The following is a 24,621-nucleotide window of genomic DNA, read 5'->3' as shown; positions in this document are numbered from 1 at the left end:
ATTCTTTTCTTTAAGTTTTATAGTATAATGACCAGTTACAGTGGCCTTCATTAAGACATGACATGCTACATTCAAATTCAAATTGTTACATGTGATAGGTCTTATATTTAGTTGTGTGTGGACCGCAGGGTGTGGACCCCAGGAAGGTCCAAATAAATATATGAATCAGTATACTTGTTTTTTCAAAGCAGAAGTCGACTACCTGCAGACCAGAAAATACCACCTCCATTTTTGTTTTATTGGACAGTGAGTGTGTATACCTCTGTCTTGTCCATCATGATGCTGAGTTCATGATATGGTTAGATAACGGGGACAAATCTGGACATGAAGTCCAAATTCAATGGCATTTTTTATTATCATTTATCTGGGCTAATTGATGTCAGTGTGTTCAAACTGTCCACACAATGTCATTGATCCCAACATCTGTCACCCATTCAGCAAACTTTTACTCCACTATAATTATTTGAAAACTTTAGTTACAGTACTTTGTAGATTTAGATTTAGATTATTATTACATTAACCACTTCAGCCCTATATACATTTCGGCCATTTGAAAATAGCTGATCTACTGTACAAGCTCACAATGTGTCGCATTGCGGGGCATTGTGAGCTTGTAGATCTGCTATTTTCAAAAGATTTGTATACATTTGAAAACTTGTGAAATGGGACATTCTGCATAATGAGTACTTTTTACTTTTGGATTTTGATACCAATACTTTTGTACTTTTACTCAAGTAAATGTTTAATTCCGGACTTTTACTTGTAACAGAGTATTTCTATATTGCAGAATTGATACTTTTACTTAAAATTAAAATGTGAGTACTTTTTCCACCACTGCAGAGACCTGTTTGATTGATTGATTGATTGAATACTTTATTAGCAGTTTGCAAAAAAAAAGCACAGGAAAAAAGAACAGGATTAAAACCCAAGAAAGCACTAGGCTATATGGCTTGTTTCCAATGGGGTCCTGTGTATCCAATTAATCGAAACATTTAATGACAGACGAATATACCTATAGCATCACTTTAAAACGTTTTCCTTTTTATTTTACACACCTCTATCCTCAGTCTGCTCCAGATTGGAGCCACTGGCCCCAAGGGACTGATAGGCCCCGCCCCCAGCTGCCTCCAGGCTGCGCGTAAAGACGCATAATGAATTGGCACACTTTGTGTCTGGGTTATTATTCACCCAGGACTCCTCTGGAGGTGAGTTTATACTTCAGAGCCTATTTAATTCCCAAATGGATAATAATGAATGATGAAGAGCTGTGTTTATTATTTTTGACAGATCAGTTTGTCTGTCTCTCTGCGCCAGCTTGAAGTTAATTGATCATTTTTACGCACTCGATTAAATGCCAGAGATACACGTTTTCTTTAGGTTCTTCTTTGCCTGCATCATGTATCGGATGGGATGGAGCTAAACAGACTCTTGCATCACGTGTGACATTGAGCGATCAGTGCGTTTTACTGGAGCCTGTCTGGATGGAAAGCATGTCGCCGCAGCAGCAGGACAGCCTGAGCCGCAGCCGAGCCTCTCTGGCCGGGGAGGGGGACGACGTGAAGAGCGAAAACAAACGGGTATGATGGATGTCTAATGGACCGTGTGTGTGTGTGTGTGTGTGTGTGTGTGTGTGTGTGTGTGTGTGTGTGTGTGTGTGTGCACACACGCACGCGTGTGCGCGCGTCTGTCTGTCTGTCTGTCTGTCACTCTACTCGGAGTGTGCAAATAGTGGGTTACATCTGTACAGTGGTGGAAAAAGTAGCTTACCAATACTGCAATGTAGAAATACTCTTACAAGTGAAAGTCCGGAATTCAAAATGTACTTGAGTAAAAGTACAAAAGTATTGGTATCAAAATATACTTAAAGTACAAAAGTAAAAGTACTCATTATGCAGTATGTCCCATTTCACAAGTTGTCAAATGTAGGCCTATAAAATGTCTAAAGAATCTTTTGAAAATAGCAGATCTACAAGTTCACAATTCGTGACGCATTGTGAGCTTGTAGATCTTCTATTTTCAAAAGGCCGAAATGTATATGTATATAGGGCTGAAGTGGGTAATGTATTTTTTGTAGCCTAATAATAATCAAAATCTACAAAGCAACTAGTTGCTAAAGTTTTCAAATCATTGTGGTGGAGTAAAAGTATAATATTTGCCTCTGAGATGTAGTGGAGTAGAATTAAAAGTACTGAAAAATAGAAATACTAAAGTAAAAAAGACCTCAAAATTGTACTTAAGTACAGTACTTGAGTAAATGTACTTAGTTACTCAATGCATCTGTACACTCTTGGAGTTAAATTAATTTGTAGGCTACCATGTTCAGAGTCTGCCTGCACTGCTTAGCCTACCTGGTCTGCTGTTTAGACCCATTTAGATTTGGGTCAGACAGACTGCCAGCCACCAACATGCCGACTATTAGTTAAGTGTGCCTAATTCCACAGATTTCAATGACATTTAGTAGAGGCCTATTGCATATGAAACAAATACATTTCTAAAATTCAGCATTTGAATGAGTATGTTTCAAAACAGGCCTATATGTTACAAACAATGTTTAAAAAAAGTCTATTCTAAAGAACATATATTTAATATTTTTTAATCCCATTGTCCATTCAGATATTTGGTACGCTATGGTATGGGTCGAAACAAAGTGTTTTGCACTAGGTGGGGGTATGGAAGTCCCTATGCGCTGATCAGATCTTTGCATCTCATGCTTTTGGATTGCCAGCCCAGTAGGCTACACATATACAGTACATTGTTGAGTAGACTAGAGACTGCTACTGCAACCTTAATTAGTTGTCTATCCTAACTCATTTTGTATCATTCAGCTATTTCTGGGTAAAACATGCATCTATCAAATAGCCGTGGGGCCGAATTCTGCAACACCACAACAAACCTCTAATTAGGTTGCATGTGGTAATGTACTTGTTCATTTCAACCTGCGAGAAAACGACAATGCCCTGGGTGTCAAACCAGAATAGTTGGAATCCTGGGCCCCATGGCAACATATCGCACTGGAAACCCAAACAAGAGATTTTAAACCATACCATATCTGAGGGCCCTGTTAGCCAACAGCTCTTGAAATCTTGATAATTTGCCTTTTGTCTGAGCATAACCCTGAATGCCTGGGTTTGATCCCCATATTTTCCATGCAGGAAAAATCAACATTTTGCTAGTCAATCAAAGCTGATACTACTGTATAGAATAGATTAACCTAGTATAATGTACTTGACTTGAGTATTCTTTTGTATGAAAAAGCTGTCATCACTGTAGTTATTCTGTCATTTCAGTAGCTGCAGTTTCTTTAGCAAGCAACCTCTTGGTTGTGTGTGTGTGTGTGTGTGTGTGTGTGTGTGTGTGTGTGTGTGTGTGTGTGTGTGTGTGTGTGTGTTTGGACACAGACTGTTTAAGGGACAGACCATTTTAAGTCTATTGTTTTTTCTTCTTCTTCTAATAACATGACTTTGACCTACTTTGGGCTGAAATGACTTTAATGCCATTAGAGCAGATGATAACTGTCAGTTTGTGCTTGCAGCTAAGGCTTACATGCAGGGAATGAGTGTTGCATCATTCTCCCTACATATTTTTCTGGTACAAAGACGACGGTGCATTCCAGCAACTCGGCTGTTTATATTGTTGGCACACCTGGGTGTGTTGAGTGTGAAAGAATCACACTTTATTCACTCACAGCAGCTTGAATAAAGATTGACAGATTCTGCCATGACTGCTGTGTGTGTGTGTGTGTGTGTGTGTGTGTGTGTGTGTGTGTGTGTGTGTGTGTGTGTGTGTGTGTGTGTGTGTGTGTGTGTGTGTGTGTGTGTGTGTGTGTGTGTGTGTGTGTGTGTGTGTGTGTGTGTGTGTGCGTGCGTGCGTGCGTGCGTGCGTGCGCGCGCGCGTGTGCATGTGATGTGCACATGTATGCATGCCTGGAAGGCATTGGTCCAGAAAGGGCCAGTCTTGCATACATCTAGATGCAAATCTGACGCCAGAAATATGCAAATGAAGACCTTAATCATCTTGGTTGGAATGTTTCAATTAATTCCAATGCAAAATCAAGTGTTTTGGGTTCCAGCGCCTGAAAATAGAAAATCTGATAATTCAAAATCCAGGCAGGATACTGTGACTGTAACTAAAGGGTCTGGGACTAGATACATGTGATTATTTTTGTTACACCAAGTTTAAGACATGGATAGAGTAAATCAAAGGTTTTGTATAGTAGAATGATTAAGATTATTATCTAACAAACAAGACAACGAATTGTGCTGCGTCTCTGCTCCTTACATCTCACTTGATCTAAGTGGTTTGAAGGGGTCACACCACTATAGAGGAAAGGCCATGGGCTCACCAAAATTAGAAGGGTTCAACCCCATGGTAATTTTAAGTTAAATGTGCTTTGACTGGCCTGGGCCGTATCGTAACGGTCCAGGCACCCTAGGCTGCAATGCCAGCCTGAGAGCGTGTTCCAGGTTCGACTCCCGTTCCCGGCGACCTTTGCTGCGTGTCACCCCCCCATCTCTCTCTCTCCCCATTTCCTGTCAGCCTACTCTCCCTATCCCTCTCTAAAATAAAGGCATAAAAAGCTAAAAAATATATATATATAATAAGTACAGATATTAGTTTAAAAACTATGAAACAATGTGGCAAGGGCACCATACAAATTGGAATTGGCCCTGCTAGGCACAGACCTGCTCCTGAGGTCATGTTTTTGCATCCTGCCCTCATATGTCATGAATTGCACCCCGTCTCTACCCTCCGTTTGCTGTCTTCCTTCACTTAACTAAAATCTTTACAAACCCATTGTTTTGTCTTTTCCCTGAGTGACTGAAGCCAAAGATGTAGCATATTCCTCTTGGAAGCTCTCTGTACAACCCAGGGCAGCATACATTATCTTTGCAAGGGAAGCGAAAAACAGCAGGCTGGCCCATTTGTCCTCTCGTCTCATGTGGTTACTGAGTTACTAGCACAATGTCATTAATCACAGAACTACAAGGTACTGTGTGGACCACTGAAGTCAGGTAGCGGTCAGCCTGTTCTGAGCCATATTCGTTCTGGGGCTGCTATAGTGTTCTGGACAAATAGGACCCAAATGCATCTACATTCAATGACCTGTTATATGTGTAGCCTAATGGGTTGATATTACATAATTTCAACCCTTAACCACTTAAATCCTATATAGATTAAATATTAATATATATATATACTTATATAAGGTTGATACGCATTGGTCATAATTTGTTGCCTTGCATAAAATAAATTCTATATTTTTTCACCAAAGACGGAGTGCCTTGGATTTATTTTCTTTGCAAGTCTGCAGTCCTCACCTTTTTGGAATCAAGCAGTACTTCTTTGAAAACCCTGTTTTGTTCATATATACTTAGTTGACCAAAGTCTCCCAGGGGTTTATACTGGGCCCCCTCCTTTTTTCACCTCTACATATCTTTGAAATAATATATCTTTGCCAAAAATAGCCGATCTACAAGGTCACAATTCATCGCTAGAAACAGAGTCCAGAGGGAAGCACTCACATCCCAACAAAAATTCACAGGTGCTAAATTTAAATACGTACATAAGAAGAGGAAGGGATGTCCGACACACTGTATAATAGCTCCTAGTAGAAAATGTATTAGAGTAGTACAGATTCCTCTTCTTATGCACAATTCATCACTACACAATGCATTGGGAGCTTGTAGATCTGCTATAACCGCAAAATGTTCTCCCCAGCATAAGGATGCTTGGGTTCATGTGGTTAACAGAAATACCCCCAATATCCTTTTGTCGTCCACCGGTGGCACACTGTATAAGACAGAGTTTATTTAGCTCTTGTGGCCATGTGATGCTGGAGAGCTCGTCTGTGTCCTAGTGACCTCCGCCCCTTGCAGGCTGTTACTACTATTCCATAGCTAAGCCGATGTACGGTATATGCAAATTACATAATTTGTGAAACGAGGCTCACATTATATCATACCAGCGGGCATGCTGGAATATTAGTTTATGAAATGGTTGATAAAAGCTTGTGATATTGAAAGAAAGGACAGCAAATGTTAAAGGAATAGCATGTTGGATTTCAGATATGTTGACTGGTGGAATTGAATGGACCTTTTCACAGCGGATATTTTGAGCGGTGAACACAGCTGAAGGTAATAACATTAAATGTGGGTAGCTTCATTTTGGTGTTGCTGTGTGCAAGAACAGCTCCTGTACAGTTACCCTCATGTTGGCACACAGAAACACCTAAATGAAGCGCACCCACAACTAACATTATTACCTTCAGCTGCGTTTAAAGTGTCTGTTGCTTGACTATATATTTTAATTACAAAACCTGTGTCACATAGTATGTGTTAAAAAATCTCAGCATGGCAAAGGGCAAGAAAGTAGGAATACAGAGAGAGTATTTGTGAAAGAAGAGAAGAGAGAGTGTCCTCTGACCATCAAAGCTAGCCCATAAAGTGTGACATCTGGCTAATCTTTACGTCCCTAAATTCCTCCTGTGTCATGTTGGCTGTCATGACGTTTGGAGGCCACGGCGGCTGATGCTCTGATGGATGAGAGGAACATTAGAGAGGTTATGTAACGACAGAGGAGCGTGTAAACATAAGCCAAGCATTATGTGAATGCCTGTCTGGCTCTCTCACACCTGGTGGTGTGGCTCCAGGGTGTTTTAAGCCTGATTTATACTTTGTCGTACTTTTATATCTATACAGTTTATATCTCACACTTTATCATTCTATTGATTGTTTTGAGCTGCAAGGCATGGGATGATAAAACGGGTCTCTGAGAGTCTGTAGAGAACATCAGGGTAGAGAATATTGGCAGTTATTGTAGTAATAATATAATGTAGGGGGGCCTTATAGGCTGTCTCTCTGTCCGCCTAATAGCGCCTATCTGTCTAACCATCCAAACAATATATATTTATTTCACTATTATTGTGACCTGTCAGAGTTTATATAGCACCTTTAAAAACACTTGCTGCACTTAGTTGACTGTAAAAGCACTTAAGAAACCTGAATTAATGACAGTAAAGCTGCATGAAGCAGGATTAAGATAAAAGAATGAATACTAGGAGATAAAATCAGAATAACGATAAAATTAGAAGTGGTCGTAAGACGATATTATATGTAAACAGATTCTTTTGCACAAATGTTCAGTGACAGGTGCGTTGGTGGAGCAGACACTAAGTGGGGAGAAGAAGACAGAAGTCTTTGCTTGCTCAATAAAGGTAAATAAACATTTTTTTTTCTTCATTGAGCAAGCAAAGACAGTGTGCCGGTGTCTTCTTCTCACAAGACGATATTACATAAATAAAAGCAAGTCTTAAGATTGTGAAGTGATTTAACCAATGTCACTGATTCTAGCCTTAGTTACTCAGGCAGGTTGTTCCAAAGCTGAGGGGTCCTGATGGCAAAGGGACGGTCACTTTTCACTTTAAGACTAGACTTTGGAACGGGCTGAAGGGCCTCACCTCCAAGGCTGCACAGTGGCTCATATGGGCTTAACATGTCTACTATGTAATGCAGAGCCAGACCTAACCATGCTTAAGAACAATAATAATATCCATTCTATAACTGGCCAGCTAGCCATGTCTTGTTTATTATTGTCTTTAAATGTCTTTATTAATTGAATACACAGGATCACAATGGAAACAAGCCCCTAGGGCTTTTTGTGTTATCCTTTTAACAATATTTGTAAACCGTACCTCTGTACAATCTGCAAACTGTTCATAATGTATTCAATCAATAAATAAAATAAAAACATTGAAGGGAAGGCAGAGAGGAGAGAGAGTTAATAGTGGGTTTGTGGGCCACCACAAGACTACCTTTCTTATATTTAATCAGGCATTTTTGCGCTCTCCCACTGAGAAAGAGCTGGGAAACAAAATGACTGTGATGTTAATTAAACTGTTACTGATGGACCCAACTTTAACCACATGAACCCTAGCATCCCTAGGGTTAACATCGCTATCATGCAGTGAAAACAGCAGATCTACAAGCTCATCACAATGCATTTAAACGTGACACAGAGTGAGGTGGTAGATCGGCTATTTCCGGCAAAGATATAAGTGTAGAGAGAAAGCAGGCAGGGACCCTGCTATAGAGCCCTGGGGAACTCCAGTATGGGGTTTAAGTGGTAAAAAACATTGCGGTGAAGAGCTCTAATTTCGTCTTATGGCCACATCTTACTGAATCACTGGTTATTTTACATCATCCGTCTATCTGTCTCTCTCTCTCTCTTTCTTCAGAGAATGAAGTCGCTGAGTCATCGCCGCCAGTCGGCTCCCTCACTGATCATCACCAAGGCTCTCACCAGGTCCAGGACCGTTTCCAGGTATGGTGGCCTTAATGGGACAAGCCTTACTACTGTAAAGGCATGCAGCAGGCTTGACACGTTTAGGGGAGACTGGGTGGCTATCCGCTGATTGAGAGCTCCTCCGTCAAATTATTGGATGCTCTGGCAATGTACACCCCTGCTAATCTGCACTGAAGTGATGATGAAGTCATAAGCCATATAAGTCATATGGGTTCAGTGAGTCACACAAACACATACAGAAAGAGGGCGTAACGTAGAGAACAGAGAGATTATGTCTACTAATCTCACACACTTTACAGAGTAGATTAGCAGAAGCAATGCTTATAACCTAACGCTCACACACACACACACACACACACACACACACACACATACATACTGTAAGTAAACTGGAGTAGCTGAATTCAGGTGCATAATCCCTGTGTGGCCAATCAGATCAGGGGATAAGGGCTCTATTAATAGGCCTGGCTTTGACCGTGTGGAACAGTGATGTGAATAAATTCATTAAAACGCTCCCGGCAGGGAGTGTTTTATCCTAATCCACCACCCTGCTGTCCTCACCTTTCACCATGGAAGTACACAGAGAGAGAGAGAGAGAAGGGGAGAGAGAAGACATTTAGGGATAGACTACGGGAGGGAGTGAGGGTATCCTGATGAGCTGTGGTGTTGTTGAAGGTACAGTATGTATATTGAATGTGTGTTCAACGATACCAGCTATTAAAATGCAGTCCCTGAACACTTGATACAAAGTATCAGCACTAGAGCCCGACCAATGGCAGATGTTTGGGTCCGATGCCAATCCCGGTTTTATAGTCCTTATGTTTAGACCGATATTTTTGTCAAAAAGTGGTCATAGAAATCGCCTACATGCTCTGTGGGGAAAGCCTTTCAATCTGATTATTTAATACATGAAGTTTGAAATGAATCTCAATCCCTTGAACGGATTTGGAGAGGACAGGTTGGAGGAGGGTCAGAGTGAGAGAAGCATGTCCTGTTACCGCCATCTCATCCATCCACAGATGCAAACGCACACATCCTACTTTAACGAAATAAAGGAAAGAACATCTTTTTGGTAAACAGCTCTGCACAGTGGCTTTTGATTTGAGCACATTCTTAAACAGCAGACTTTGTGTTGTGTTGGGCTTTTAGGAATGCAGTACATTCTGTTAGTTAAATTATCTGAAACTAAATTCACGCATCAGAAGTCTGCCTCTGTGTTCTGAGAATCATCGTGAGGGAATTCATTTGGTTGTTGAGGAAATTATTTTACGCAAGGATTCCCCCCAAAATGATGTGCATTTGTTTCCATGTAAAATAAAACAGTTAAGTGGTTTGATGACTTCCAGTGCTATGCGTTCTGATTGCAGAGATTGCTTCCAGGCTCCCTTCTGCCCAGAGACATGCCCATTGGTCCAGTCCTTCCTGGTGTGGTCTGATAGGGCGTTTCTCCTCCACGGCCACGCCCAGTTGAAGACAGGACTACAGACACAGGACAGACACCTGTTCTTGTTCAACAACATGTTGGTCATCGCCAAGGCCAAGTAAGTAATTAGTTTGTGTGTAATGACCAAACAAAGTTAGAAAGATCTGGGAAAATTACCATTTTAGGATTGGTGTTAGGTGAGGTTTAAAGGTGTTAAGGTTAAGTTAGGATTGAGTTGGAACTGGGAACTTGCTGCCATCTAAAGTTCAAAAATAATCTAAAGGTCTCGGCAGCCTTTGACACTGCGATGTGAGCAGCATAACTGCAGAAAAATATTCAAATCATTAGTGGGTGTATTCAATGTACACTAATTACACAACCATAATTAAGTTTATCTGTCAAATATACGGTAGTAACAAACGTTAGTTCAGTTGTTGTGTTGTGCATGTGTTTTCACATCTCTGTCTCTTCTCAGGTCAGGCAACCAGTTCAAGCAGAAGGCTCAGGTGCGTGTGTGTGAGATGTGGACGTCAGGCTGCATGGAGGAGGTGTGTGAGGGGAGTACCAGCCCTGTGAGGAGCTTCGTCATGGGCTGGCCCACCTGCAACTATGTTGCTACGTTCAGGTACTATTGTGCGTGCGTGCGTGCGTGCGTGCGTGCGTGCGTGAGTCCGTGCGTGCGTGCGTGCGTGCGCGCGCACGCACGCACGTAGTTACTTACACTTAATAAGTAACTAAGTTGAGGTAGTTATAATGGGCTGTTCCACTGAGCTCATAATGCATTGTGACCAGCACATATAATACATTGTTATGAGTTGCCATACATGATTATAAACATTTATGACGAGTGTTATAATGCCTTATAAACGCATTATAATGCATTATAAATGTGATTATAATGCATTATAGACCCAACCTTTAAGTAAAGTGTTACTGAATTTCTCTATGGATATATCTTTCTAGTTTCATGGTCCAGGACAGCTGTACTGGTTGTTCAGTGAACCCCCCACCCCCTCCCCACACTCACCCACACTTACTGTACATACATACATACATACAAAAATATGCACACACTGACAGTGAAACAGCGATGGTGGCTGAGAGGTTTATGCTGTTCTAATGTTTACGATTCCATCTCTTCCACAGCTCCGCAGACCAGAAAGAGAAATGGCTGTCCCTCATCAAGAGGTAAACTCTTAACAGTGTGTGTGTGTGTGTGTGTGTGTGTGTGTGTGTGTGTGTGTGTGTGTGTGTGTGTGTGTGTGTGTGTGTGTGTGTGTGTGTGTGTGTGTGTGTGCGAGAGAGAGAGAAGAGAGAGTATGCAAATATAAACTATCTATAACTATAAAATATACAGTATATCAGTCATACTTACAGTGGATCAGACCATGCGAGGAGAGATGGGCCCTCTGTCTGATACATAAACATTTAATTGAGTGGTGAAGAGCCGGGAATCACTTGAATCTTATTCATCACTGACTGTGGTATCATTTTGTAGTGGAGTTGTCATATATTTTGTCCACAAAGTAAGAACTTGCATGTTCCTTATTGTCTATGATTTCCCTCCTCCTCTCTTCTTCTCTAGCCGAATTAAAGAAGAGAAAGAGAAGGAGGAGCCTAAAACCATCCCTCTCAAAGTCTACGGGAAGGGAATCAACAGCTTGGCTGATGTAGGTTTGTTGTTACGTGTGTGTGTGTGTGTGTGTGTGTGTGTGTGTGTGTGTGTGTGTGTGTGTGTGTGTGTGTGTGTGTGTGTGTGTGTGTGTGTGTGTGTGTGTTTGTTTGCACGGATGCATGTTTGCGTCCGTGTGTTTGCATGTATATGAATATAATTTAATAGTAGTATAGTATTGTTATGCTTATACAGTAGTACTTTGCTTATGTGAGTTTGTGTGTGTGCAGTATTATAGACATTATGCTATCTTCCATTGGCTTCAATGCAGAGTTCACTAAGCTGGTATTCAATGCTGTCATATCTCCTTCCTGGTTCAGATCAAAACTCTTGCAGTCAGTAACTGTGATTCAACCAATGAGGTGATCCGATTGGCCCTACAGCAGTTTGGCATCGCGGTGAGTACCTGGGTTCAAGATGTTACATCATCAGTCACATTCCAAATAACTGTGTTCAAAGCCACTGATGGAATGCTGTTTAATTAATGTATTGAGCTATTGTGGCCTCCAGTGAAAGATGGCATAGTCAAAGGTCATATCTGGCTGATCCTGGTTGTATAATAATTCAATGTTCCTGAGTAGTCCTGCCTGAAGAACAGAAGCCTAATATCCCTAATAAACCTGCCTTGGGTAAAGGTGAATTCCCTTTTGGATGATTGGGAGATCTGTGGTTTATGTGGGAGACTGGGGTCCAAATCCAGGTGGGTATCACCTGAACAATGGAAACAAGCCCCCTTCGGCTTTTTGTGTTGTCCTTTTAGCATAACTACCTGTACTGTTAACAATCCTGCAAATAAAGTATTCAATCAATCAATCAATACCCCGGCAGCTATACCCCGGCAGCTATAACAATATATGTTGTTTCCATTTGTCTGGAAAGGCTTCGTCATGTACACCTACAGTATGCACATGTGCACTTCATTCCTTCTCTGCCTATTTGGATGACTAACTTGCTTACCAAATGATAGCAACATTATTACTTTGTCAGATGCAGAGCAGCACCATTGCCCAAAAGATCGTCTTTCATCCTTGATTAACGTTGCCCCCCTTGACTTTTGGTGGATAACTACATGAAACTACTTCAGCTAATTAGTGTGAACTCACAATGAGTGTTGTGGTTGGAATAGTGGTTAGATCCTCAGTGCTTCCACCCTGTCCCAGTTTCTAAAATATCTTTCTCTCTGCTCTACAAGGGGTTCTGTCTCTTGGTGCTATTAAAGTTTTCTGTCTATGAGTTCCTCATTGTTATTTTCAGTGGTGGACAAATGCTCAAGTAAATATGTTCAAAAACATTTCCAATAATTTGATGACCAGCGGTCTTTCCAGTAGGAGACTCAAAGACTAAAGACATTACCGGATATATTAGCATCTTTCCGCCGGTCATCAAATTATTCGCTCAGGAATGCGACAAAAACATCTCCATGAATTCAAGGATTCATGGGGCGTGTAATTGACAGAAAATAAGTCATGTTTTGGGTGAACTACTCCTTTTAAGTAAATGTATTTAGTTACTGTCCACCACTGCTTGTTTCTATAAAGTATCTCTGTTTCTTAGGGCAACGTGAAAGACTACCAACTGTGGGTCTTCTCAAAGAGGGACAACGCGCCGTACCCTTTGATTGGTCAGTGAGTCTGACTTAGAGTTTTTTTTGTTCCTTCTTTTTTTTGTTAATTTGATATTGGTAGTTTGAAGAAACAAGAAAAGAAAAGAAAAAAGAGAATAAATAAATGAATGAAATGTATGATTTGTTGTAAAACTCTGAAATGTATTTCTTAACTTTTATAGGTGAACTGTTTGTTGTATCTGTAGTATGTTGCTACAAAGTCAATTACATGATACAATTGGGTTGACGTTTACCCCTGAGCACAAAATCTGTTTATGTACTGTGTCCACAATCCACTTAACAGCCAAATATCCTGGACTGAATATATCTCTATTCCTCCCTCCTCTCTGTCTCTCTGTCTAACTCCTTTTCTCTGACACCAGGTCACGAGTTTCCCTTCAGTATCCAGATGAGTCATGTGAGAGAACCGCTGTCTCAGGTTAACAAGGACGCAGTACCGACCCCCGACAGACAGATGGTGGTGCAGGCAGAGCAGCTGCAGTCTATTAACAAGCAGTGCCAGTTCATTCTGAAGCGGCGCCCCGTTGCCGCATCACAGCAGCATGTAGCCATAGGTGATTTCATGGACTATAAACTCTAACACTGTTACAACCTTCTTGTCCAGTTACACCAGAGCAGTTTGAGACTTGATGCCTTGCTCAGAGGTACTTTGATAGTACAAAGTAGTGTAAAAGAAGAGGAGGATGTTTCTCATTCACCTCCTCGCTGCTGATTTGTCACAGCTAGCATTTGGAAATTGAACTGTCTGGTGACAATTACTCTGGTTTGGCATTGCCTTCTCAAAGTGAGGTCTAGGGATCCTCAGGTTTCCTTTAGAAGGTTACAAATGGACCCTTGCAGGTCTGTAACTCTGAGAGTGTACCTTACAGGTTCAGTTTGTACACTGAGTTATGGGGGTCCTTGAAATTAAAAAGTGAGAACATGAAAGACATGATGATGATCCTTGAGGCATAATGTGGTGGTATTTGCTCTAGTTAGAAACAAGAAGAAGTACTACCCAGAACTTTTGCCAAATTTTCGATATTTCATCCAACCTGCTTAGTGACTTTGAGTGACCCTGTAAATCGTTTAAACTGTAGATAAAACCTTGAAAATCTCAAATGCAATACTCCACTTAGGAATAAAATCAAATAAAAATAACAGGATATGTTGTCATTTTCAGAATTGTCTCAGAAGCCCTTCAAAAGGAAGCGTTCGATCATAAATTGGGCCTTCTGGAAAGGCTCCTCCCCTCAGCTCAACGACCCCTCTATGTCCCCCTCGAGCTCCGCCTCCGGCTGCCTCTTTGGCCAACCACTGAGCTCCATTTGTCTGGAGGACTCTCTGCCTCAGCCAATCATGGTGAGCGGCTGCAATGGACTGACGTCAGCGCAATCAGGAAGGAGATACTCGACATCGAAAACAAATGTTTTGAAGATGTCGATTAAAACATTTCTAAATGTTACTCGTGTTTATTTTTATACAGTATATGTGTTTGCTTATAAGTTAAAATGTTCTCAAATCGAAACATTAATAAAAAAAAACAAGTTTTTCAAATGCACTTTTTGTCTCCGCCAGGCCGAAAGGCATGGCGAGAGAGTATGTTTTACCCCCTGTCCGTCGGTCCGTGTGTGTGTCCGTGTGTCCGTGTGTCCTGTCCGTGTGTTAGCAGCTAATTTCCGGCACCGTTGGCCCGGTCGCTGCGAAACTGTGCACACACACTCCCTGGATGCCAATTCAGAACCTCTCCCTCAAATGTTTCACATGGGCCTGTTATAGCGCTACCTGTACGCCGATTTGTGCAAAACCCATTTTTTTATATTACTCCTACAGATTTTATCCAAACTTCATGCAAATCGGTACACAGTATCTCTATAGTCATGTGATCAACACGGATCTGTCCGATTTCCCATATTCCATCCTCATTGGCTAAGGTTGGCTTCCAAAATTTGCAGGATTGGTCTGTTTTGAACAAAATGCCTGAAATCATGAACGCAACTTGCGATTTCTGTGAAATTTCACAAACACATTCTCACTAGCAGGGGCGTGCTGGGACCAAAATTCAGCTCTGGGATTTTCAGAATTTTTTCAATAAAAAAAAAAAAACATGCTACAGTTGTCTTGGGTGGCCCACCGGCCGTCTGGCGGCCCGTAAATGGCGCGGCCGTTCTGGAATTTTCCCGAATTTCCCAGTGGCCAGCACGTCCCTGCTCACTAGGCCAAGGAAGAAATGCCACCCTTTTTCACATTGGACTGTTATAGCGCCACCAGACAATGATTTGAGGCAACAAAATGCCTCAAATCATGAATGCAGTGTCCGATTGCCGTGAACGACCTAAGAATAAATGGCACCCTTTTCACATTGGCCTATTATAGCGCCACCAGGAGGACACAATAACGTACCTGACCTGGCGGAGACCTGTGCTTCCTTTAAAAAATATATATCTGTGGTCTAGGACTCTCCTAAATCGGGAACAGCTTCGGACCGAAAAATCTGGCATCGGTCAGGCTCTAGCCAAGGGTTAAACAGTAAATACATACTGGAGGTCACTCTTTCTCTCTGTATTCCTACAGGACATGCTGGTCTTCTTGTATCATGAGGGCTCATGGACGCGGGGGATCTTCCGTCGCTCGGCTGGGGCCAAGGCCGTCCGGGAGCTGAGGGACTCGCTGGACTCTGGCATCTTACAACTTCCTCTGACCAGGGACCATGTCTTCATCATCGCTGGTGTCTTCAAGGTACTGGTAGTAATAATAATAATATTTTAATAGTTTCTCCATCACTCTCTCCCTGTCAATGACACTTCATATTATGCTATGTCCTTCATATGACCTTGAACAAGCTCGCATTTACCCACATGAACGCTAGCTGTCCCCTTTTGGGCATGTTATAATAGGCGAAAATAGACTGCTGTTTGACATTTGGTGAGAATTTAGGAAAAATAGGTGAATATTTGGCAAAAATTGGAGATCTATTGTACAAACTTAGAGTTTGTAGATCGGCTGTTTTCGCTATTGATGTACAACAAAGAATAGGGCTTAAGTGGTTTGCATTCTGCATCCAAGGCCAAAGGTCAAGGTTATTTGTTACCATTGTTGAGGGTTGTGTTAAACTGTGCTCTTGTTTCCTTTTGTGTGTGTGCACATTTCTGCATATGTATGTGTATCATGTGTACATGCTTTAAAGTGCATACACTTAACAGTGAGTGTATGTATGTGTGTAGGGCTCCTATTTGTAACAGCATATTTAATCTGCTCCAATCCTATTTTAGTCCTCCGACCTAGCAGGACAGCCCGTTCATAACAGGGGTGGTGAGGTTGTCTTTAAAATATAATCTGGATTAATATCCATTTCCATTGCAATCTGCACAGATGACAGCGAGCTCATATGAACACCAGTGTTATGAAGGATTTTTCCTATTACCTAACAACACATACGTTCATAAAAGGCCATGCATGGATTTAAATGTTCATTTGCATTATACAGTAATACTAGATCATCATTAAACAGTGATCTGCAAGTGGCTTACTCACTTGGTTGGTAGAACTACCATCTGGTTCTTAAAAGAAAAATTGTAACTAAATGTTTCTTCGTATAAACAAAAGATTATTGTAATCAAACAGTATACACACAACTATTGTAAACATAGGTTCTCATGAAGCATGTCAGGTTTCATAAATGTCTGTGCAGAGAAAATAGTTTTTAAATAATGAGAATAGAAGAGCCTTCTGTGTGTAGCTCTTTGGTAAATGAGACCTTTTCCTTAGCAGAGCTTTGAACACCCAGGAAGAGAGATGGAAAGTTAGACACAAGAAGCCCTTATTTAATCTGTCTTGTCTTGTTCACGATCACCTTTCAAGGCAGCTGATAAGAAGGTGTGTGATGTCACACTAGAGCACGCCTTTGACGTTTAAAATAAATATAACACAGACAAAATGTTCAAAGTTAGATTATGTATTTTTAGGGTTCATGTGGTTAAAACGATATGAGATGTGACACCCAGTGGTGGAAAGTAGCTAAGTACATTTACTTAAGTACTGTACAATTTTGAGGTATTTGTACTTTACTGGAGTATTTCCAATTGCCAATACTTTTACTTCTACTCCACTACATCTCAGAGGCAAATAATGTACGTTTACTCCACTACAATTATTTGAAAACTTTAGTTACTTGTTACTTTTCAGATATAAATTATGATATTATGAAACATACATTAACAACTTTAGCCCTATTTTATACCTAGGCTATTTGAAAATAGCCGATCTACAAGCTCACAACACGTCGCATCGCGGCGCGTTGTGAGCTTGTAGATCTGCTATTTTCAAATATTTTAGTACTTTTACTTTTGGTACTTTTTTACATTTTGATGCCAATACTTTTGTACTTTCACTCAAGTACATTTTGAATTCTGGACTTTTACTTGTAACAGAGTACTTCTACATTGTAGTATTGATACTTTTACTTAAGTAAAGAGTACTTTTTCCACCACTGGTGACACCGTGGTGATGACCGTACATACGTACTCCACAGGACTTCCTGCGTAACATCCCTGGAAGCCTGCTGTGCTCCGACCACTACGAGGAGTGGATGGACGTACTGGACGAAAGCGAGGAAGCGGAGGAACAGGCACAGGATATACAAAGGTAACACACACACACACACACACACACACACACACACACACACACACACACACACACACACACACACACACACACACACACACACACACACACACACACAGTGGTGGAAAGTAACTAAGCACATTTACTTAAAGGTAGGGTAAGTGATTTGCGTTGGTTAAAATAAGTGTTAAATAGCTCTAGATTCTGATAGTACTCATTGCTATAGAGTGTTTTTCAATATTATGAGTCTCCTTGTCTCTCCACCTCTTTATAAAACAGAAAATGCATTTTCGTTTCAGTTTCAGTTTCATTTCCAATTTTATCCAACCAGGACAGAGAACTCAATCAGGATATAGATTAAACAAGTGAAATCGGAAGTGATGACACTAAGAAATGAGCAGACAAAATTGGAACCGGAACACTATACAAATTAAGCTTAAAAATGGGTACTTTCTCCTGATTGGCTGAGATTTTGACACCTACCGAAAAATGTATTTCCTGATTATTAAAGAACCGGAGAGACGGGGAGACTCCTGTTACTGAACAAACACTCTATAGCAAGGATTACTATATAGTAGTTTAACCTTTTAACAAAATACTTTTTGTTTTAACCAAAAAATATCACTTACCCTACCTTTAAGTATTGTACTTTTGCTTGAGTATTTCCATTTTCCAATACTTTTCCTTCTACTCCACTACATCTCAGAGGCAAATATTGTACTTTTACTCCACTACAATTATTTGAAAACTTTAGTTACTAGTTACTTTTCAGAATTATGATATTATGAAACATACATTAACCACTTTAGCCCTATTTTATACATAGGCTATTTGAAAATAGCCGATCTACACAACGCGTCGCATCGCAACACATTGTGAGCTTGTAGATCTGCTATTTTCAAATATTTTAGTACTTTTACTTTTGGTACTTTAAGTACATTTTGATGCCAATACTTTTGTAGTTTTACTGAAGTAAATTTTGAATTCTGGACTTTTACATGTAACAGAGTATTTCTATATTGCAGTATTGGTACTTTTACTTAAGTAAAGAATTTGAGCACTTTTTCCACCACTGCACACACACACAAAACAAGAAAGAAATGACTTATAAGTCATATTCTACCAGGTGCTCTGTGTGTGTGTGTGTGTGTGTGTGTGTGTGTGTGTGTGTGTGTGTGTGTGTGTGTGTGTGTGTGTGTGTGTGTGTGTGTGTGTGTGTGTGTGTGTGTGTGTGTGTGTGTGTGTGTGTGTGTGTGTGTGTGTGTGTGTGTGTGTGTGTGTGTGATTGTTTTCATAGACCTGATTACTTGTTTTTTCGGATTGCTTGTTTCTCTCGCCAAACTCGGCAACAGAATCTGCGACGCTAAACGCTATAATGTTTTTATATAAGTGGTGGCAACATTTTTTGACACCACACGGGTCTTCCCAACAATAGCGAAGATTGAAGTCAGTGTGAACATGGCCAAATAATAACTTAATAGCCGAACTAGGTCTAATGAAGCACGCTAGCATTTAGGCTAACCCTCCTGCCTGAGGCTGCAGTAAAACTTGCACTGTGTGAATGAGGGGAGCGGAGCGGAGCACGGTTACTGCGGGGGGCGGGCCGTCTCCCCATTCGTGTCGCCATTGGCTTAAAGGAGTGAAGGACAGCCAGGACAGCCAATGACACTTAGGTGTCACTTAGGTGTCGGACTATACACTTAGGTGTCGGACTATGTCCCAGCTTGTCTGTAGACCCGGCGCTCTTCGAGCACCTGGTAAAAAGGTTCAACTCATCTTCCTTTTTCTTTTGCCATTTCGTAGAGGTACAGGTCCTTGGCATGGAAAAGTTTTGGAACAGTTTATGCTATGAAACAGAAAATACAAATGGTACATTTTGATATAAAATGATACAATTTACAATTGCAATTTAGGTATTTAGCAGAAGCTCTTATCCAGAGTGACTTACAATAAGGAAGGTAAATAATCACATACATAGAATACAGAGAGAGAACAGTGTAGTGCCTCAAGAAGCTAGGATACTGGGGGCGTGTCCTCTCCTCCGCGTCATCAGTACCCATACCCTAGGTGGGGTTGGTAAAAGGGCCTTTCTGTGTGGAGTTTGCATGTTCTCCTTGTGTAGGTACCCTCACAAAAAAACATGCAGTAATCCTGGTCTCTATACTGCCTCCCCCTGGTAAGGCTGATGGGCGCCTGATGGAGGGGAAAGGAACTGGTTGGAATCATAGATATAGAAACCTAGATACCTCATTGGCCTCTGCAGTTCATTGGAGCAACTGGTATCTCAATACAAGGCTCTTCCGCAGGGCTACTTGACTACTGGCCAATCATAGCGCGTTGACTACTGGCCAATCACAGCGCGTCTAACTGACTAGTTGCTGAGCGGCTGCCTCTTAAGAAAAGACCCGCCCCATCTGCCTCTGATTGGCCTACCGAACGCCCCCTTCTGTGACGCACACGGAAGTTTCCAGCTTGCCCTGCTGAAGCGGAAGGAAGTGGAAGCACGGCCGAGATACGCACACCTCAGAGCCGAAGGAGGCGTCTACCTGTTATATGTCTATGGTTGGAATAACGGGTTCCTTCCACGCGCTACGTCCTACCGGGGAAACTCCCCCCTGTCAGGTGATACGAAGCGGTCTGCTAACTCCTCATGGGTTGAAGGAAGCATGAGCTCAGTTCGGGGCTCTCCCCAGGCTGGCAGAGGGAGAGTAGCGCCCAGGATTACAAGCTTAGGCATTAGCACTGGGTGAAAAAATAGGGTTACAAAATGGTGGGATAAAAATTTAAAGTAAAAAAGAAGAATCTGGGATACCAGGTAAACCATGAACCTAGCATCTGCCTGAACAATATGCTATCTACATAAACATCTGTACATTGAAACTATAGGATACCAGGTAAACCATGTGTTTGACAACCACGTCTCCTCTTCCTGCAGGCTGATTGGCCGACTGCCCAAAGAAAACATTCTGTTGCTACGTCACCTGCTTTCCCTGCTGCACGGCATCCAGGGAAACGCGCTGGACAACCAGATGACCAGTTTCAACCTGTCAGTGTGCATTGCTCCCAGTACGCTGTGGCCTCCCGGGCCATGTAGCCCCGAACTGGAGGGGGAGGGGGCCAAAAAGGTGAGACGCGGAGAACGAAGGACAATAGATGGAAAAATAAAAATGGGTGAAATAAGTCAGTAGAAAATATTTAGTTTTTGGGCAACAGAATTTATACTTGGTTGTGTGTGAATTGCGCATCACAAGATCCACTTTTTAACCTTATATCCATGCAAAAAGTGCTAACTACACTTCTCGTTCCAACCCCAACAAATGTGTGTGTGAGCAGAACACATCCTAACGATGCAATTTTAATACTTTTTGACAGTGTAGCAAATGATTATTGTGGCGATATGATGATGACAGTATCTTGGTCAATATCATGGTCAGTATCATGCCATGTTTTCTAAATTATATAAGCAACACAATACACAATAAAAATAAACCTTACATTTGAATTGGGTGTGGGGGGTGGTAAGGGACCTGGATATTGGATAGGGGGCCACTGGCCCAAAAAAGGTTGAGAAACACTGGTTTAGATAGATGCTTTGTATGCTATTTAGATTTGGTGTCCTTGTTACTTTGTGTTACTTAACAATTTTCTTGAACTTTACTTGAACACATACCTTGTTGTTGGTTGACTAGGGTTCATGCCGCTAACAACGATCTTGCACTTTGTAAATTACTCTGTATAAATGCTTCCTCTAAATCTTCAAAATGCCTAAATTGTATGTTCACTTCAGGACATTATTGTTGTTATTTTGGAATGTAAAACTTTATATTTACCAATTTTGATATTAGACAGATTTGTGGGAACAGTTTCTTGGCTGAAAATAACTTTAAGATTTAAGATCGGTTCCAATTGAACCCAATTGAGTTTGTGTGGGGTTTTCTTTGTTTGTTTAGTTGGTTTATTATATTGTATTCCTTCAGACAACAAGTCACTTATCTATTAAAGCAGGCTGCCTGACTTTAATACAGTATTACTCTCCTCTCCTCTAGGTGTGTGATTTGGTTAAGTTTATGATTGACCACTGTCAGAAGATTACAGGAGAGAACCCCGCCACATTGTTTGGAGGTCCTCCACAGAGTCACAGCACAAAGGAAATTGAATCAGGTACTGCATAGTGCATACACAAATATACATGTGTACACATTCCTTGTTTAAAACACATTTCGTGGACACAAGTCACTGGAGACATGCATTGTAGTATTCTATTGTAACTCTTTCAACAGAGTGATTCCTTGATGGATAAAAGCCAATGATAACAGGGAATCTATTGTTTTTTCAGATGTTGATAAAAATAACATAAGCATAATAGTGAAAATAGCTATTTTCATCCAAATGTTAGCCAATTATGACATGTCTAAAGTAGGGACGCTAGGGTTCATGTGGTTATTTGTTATGCGTTAACTAATAGTGACAATCTTTCTTTAATTCTACTTTCTACGTCATTCCTCCATGTTACCCCGTCTCATTAGAGCCCTGGCCGTACCCGCTGACAGACTCGTCCTTCGACAGTCTGGAGAACGAGTTAGACGACTACAGCGGCGGCGGCTCGCCAAGCTTCCCAACCAGAAGGGGTTGCCTTAGAAACAAACCACTACAGGGCAGTCTGGACTCCATCCTCACCCTCAGTGACAATGACCAAGACGCCGACCCAAACATGCGTCGCTCACACGCCCAAGCCACCAGGGAGCGCTTCCTCCAGTTGCCACCGTCAGGCCGACCCAGAACCAGGAAACTAGGGCCGGCTGCAGACCCATCCGGCTCCAGCCAGGAGGGATCACCCACTGGCAGCCAGGACCTTTCCTCTCCAGAGGACCGCTACAGATATCGGAGGTGTTCAGAGCCGGCCATTGCCTACGCGACCGAATTACAGGCCTGCATTATAGGAAGTGGCCAGTGCTTCTCCAGGGTAGATGGCAATGATGATGATAATGAAGAAGAGCGTCTCAAAGGCGGCCACTCGCAAAGCCACGCCGACTCCAAGACTCTTTTGGCCGCAAGGCTCCTCTCTCTTGAAGCCAGCTCCTTCGCCCTCTGCTCTCTCCGCACCTCCCCTGCTCCCACACCCTCCTCCCTTGACTCCCTCGCCTCACCGTGTCATGAAGGGGCATTGCAGACCAAACAAGACCCTCTCCTGGCGAAGACAGCAATGCTCTCCATGTCTACCTCCCCCCCTACGGCCTCTGAAACCGCCTCTGACACTGTTCCAAAAGACAGTGCAGGTCCAGACGTGGACCTGGACCAAATGCCTCCTCGCCCCGAGAGCTTCCATCCAAGGAGACCTTGAAAAGCAGCAGGGGGCTCCACCCTAACTCGTGGTTAAAGGACATACGAAGGCCGTCGCTGAACCAGCAAGACAGCTTGGAGAAAGACGATGAAGAGAGAACAGGGGTGAGCAAGAGGCATGATTGTACGGTGAACGGTAGACCGGTGAAAATAGGATAAAAACAAAACAAAAACAATTCTCATAAAAGCTTGCCGGTTCCCACTTGTACTAAATTTCAGTTTCAAGTCCCCAACCCATAAGTCCATAAGTACTCAATTTCCAGTTTAATAGAATAAGCCATTTGGCCAAAAGAGTGGCATAAGCTACTTTACTCTGTCCAAAATAAATCAAATAATAATAAATAATAGGCCAGAGGTGTTTTTAATAGTTTGTAAATTTTTAATCTCTCTCTCTCTCTCTCTCTCTCTCTCTCTCTCTCTCTCTCTCTCTCTCTCTCTCTCTCTCTCTCTCTCTCTCTCTCTCTCTCTCTCTCTCTCTCTCTCTCTCTCTCTCTCTCTCCCTTCACTCAACCATGAAAACAGGGAGGGCACACTGATCAGTCTGTTATTACCAGTAAACAGGACCCAGAAAAAGATGACCTCCTGAAGCCCAAGCCAGAGGGAGGGTCATTATGGAGCCCCCAGGCCTCAACCCGTAAAGCCTGAATCCTCCAGCCCTCCTTCCCACCACAGCTCCACTGGGAACCTCCAGGCACCCTGTCCTCAGCCCTCCAAATCCAACTAACCGTCCGCCAGCTCAGAGAAATCCACACCAAGGCCTGCCAGCAACACACCTGCGCAGGAAGTGATGTAAGCAAACAGGGCCGAGCAGCAGGAAGTGGCCTAAACGAGCTGTGTGCACCACAGACTACGTTATTTGGCAGACCAGTCCAGCCCTCGCACTCTTTAGGAAAAACAAAACACTCTCCCTCAGCGTGGAGGACGACGGCCACGCCTGTCCCTCCAGCGGCGGGCCTCTGAGCGGAGGCACCGCAGCTCGCCTCGCACCTGGAGCGATTCCACAGACGAGCCGTTCGCCAGAGACTCCCCAGCGAACCGGAGTCCTGAAGGTTTCTGAGGTGGACATGCAGGGCGACCAAAGCGCTGAGCCCCCCCTCTACTTGTCTCCCTGCGCTGCCAAAGCGGTGCAGGACTACTTCCTGTCCCACCCGTGCAGTAGCCCTCAGAGCAGCCAGCAGCTGGCGCTGTCCCTGGTTGAGAGCAGGAGGGCGTGGCTGAGGAGGTGCAATGATCCGATGGCACCGGAGCCAGACAGCCCGGACTTGGAGCAGACATTTGCTGAAGAATCATTTGTTTGAGCACTACTCAAGGTGCGCTTGCTTTATGTTCTTGTTCTAGTGTATAGAGTGTGTTATTACAAATAAGGAAAATATAAAGGAAACCCTTCACTAAGCATCTGCCTGTGATTGGAGAGATAAATCAAAGCACCGTTAGACATTTTGAACCCATATTCAAATATTTTTGCCTGCAAACAGGACTAAATTAATGTTTACTGTACTAGAACTACATAATGCTGGTATAATGTAATATTACTAATTGTACATGACCAAGCAAAACCACATAGTAAAAAACACTATATTTTAAATATATCTAGACCTTCACTTTGTTTTTTGTTTTTAACACCATGTGAATATGCTTTTTCTCTTTTTTACTTTA

The 24,621-nt window shown here is 42.2% G+C and overlaps 1 protein-coding gene across 2 annotated transcripts; it reads left to right on the top strand.

Moving 5' to 3' along the window:
• Window positions 1-1,423: 1,423 nt before the first annotated feature.
• Window positions 1,424-24,584, top strand: LOC311040846 (rho GTPase-activating protein 20-like). 2 transcript variants are annotated; one of them, XR_014600330.1, is made up of 16 exons: window positions 1,424-1,577; window positions 8,234-8,319; window positions 9,669-9,842; window positions 10,200-10,349; window positions 10,871-10,912; window positions 11,310-11,394; window positions 11,717-11,794; window positions 12,951-13,017; window positions 13,383-13,574; window positions 14,183-14,361; window positions 15,574-15,738; window positions 17,531-17,643; window positions 20,561-20,750; window positions 21,672-21,786; window positions 22,152-23,070; window positions 23,488-24,584. XR_014600330.1 is itself a non-coding variant. In XM_084051212.1 (15 exons), exons 1-15 carry the CDS (start codon window positions 1,482-1,484, stop codon window positions 22,964-22,966), a joined length of 2,547 nt encoding a protein of 848 aa, XP_083907338.1. In that variant the 5' UTR covers window positions 1,424-1,481; the 3' UTR covers window positions 22,967-23,088. The 2 variants fall into 2 exon arrangements, 1 of the variants encoding a protein (XP_083907338.1); XM_084051212.1 differs by lacking the exon at window positions 23,488-24,584 and having other exon boundaries at window positions 22,152-23,088.
• Window positions 24,585-24,621: the final 37 nt, after the last annotated feature.

The sequence above is a fragment of the Gymnoscopelus microlampas genome (genome assembly GCF_963454915.1).
Source record: "Gymnoscopelus microlampas genome assembly, chromosome: 24".
Lineage (NCBI taxonomy): Eukaryota > Metazoa > Chordata > Actinopteri > Myctophiformes > Myctophidae > Gymnoscopelus > Gymnoscopelus microlampas.
This window is presented reverse-complemented; position numbering and strand designations above follow the sequence as displayed.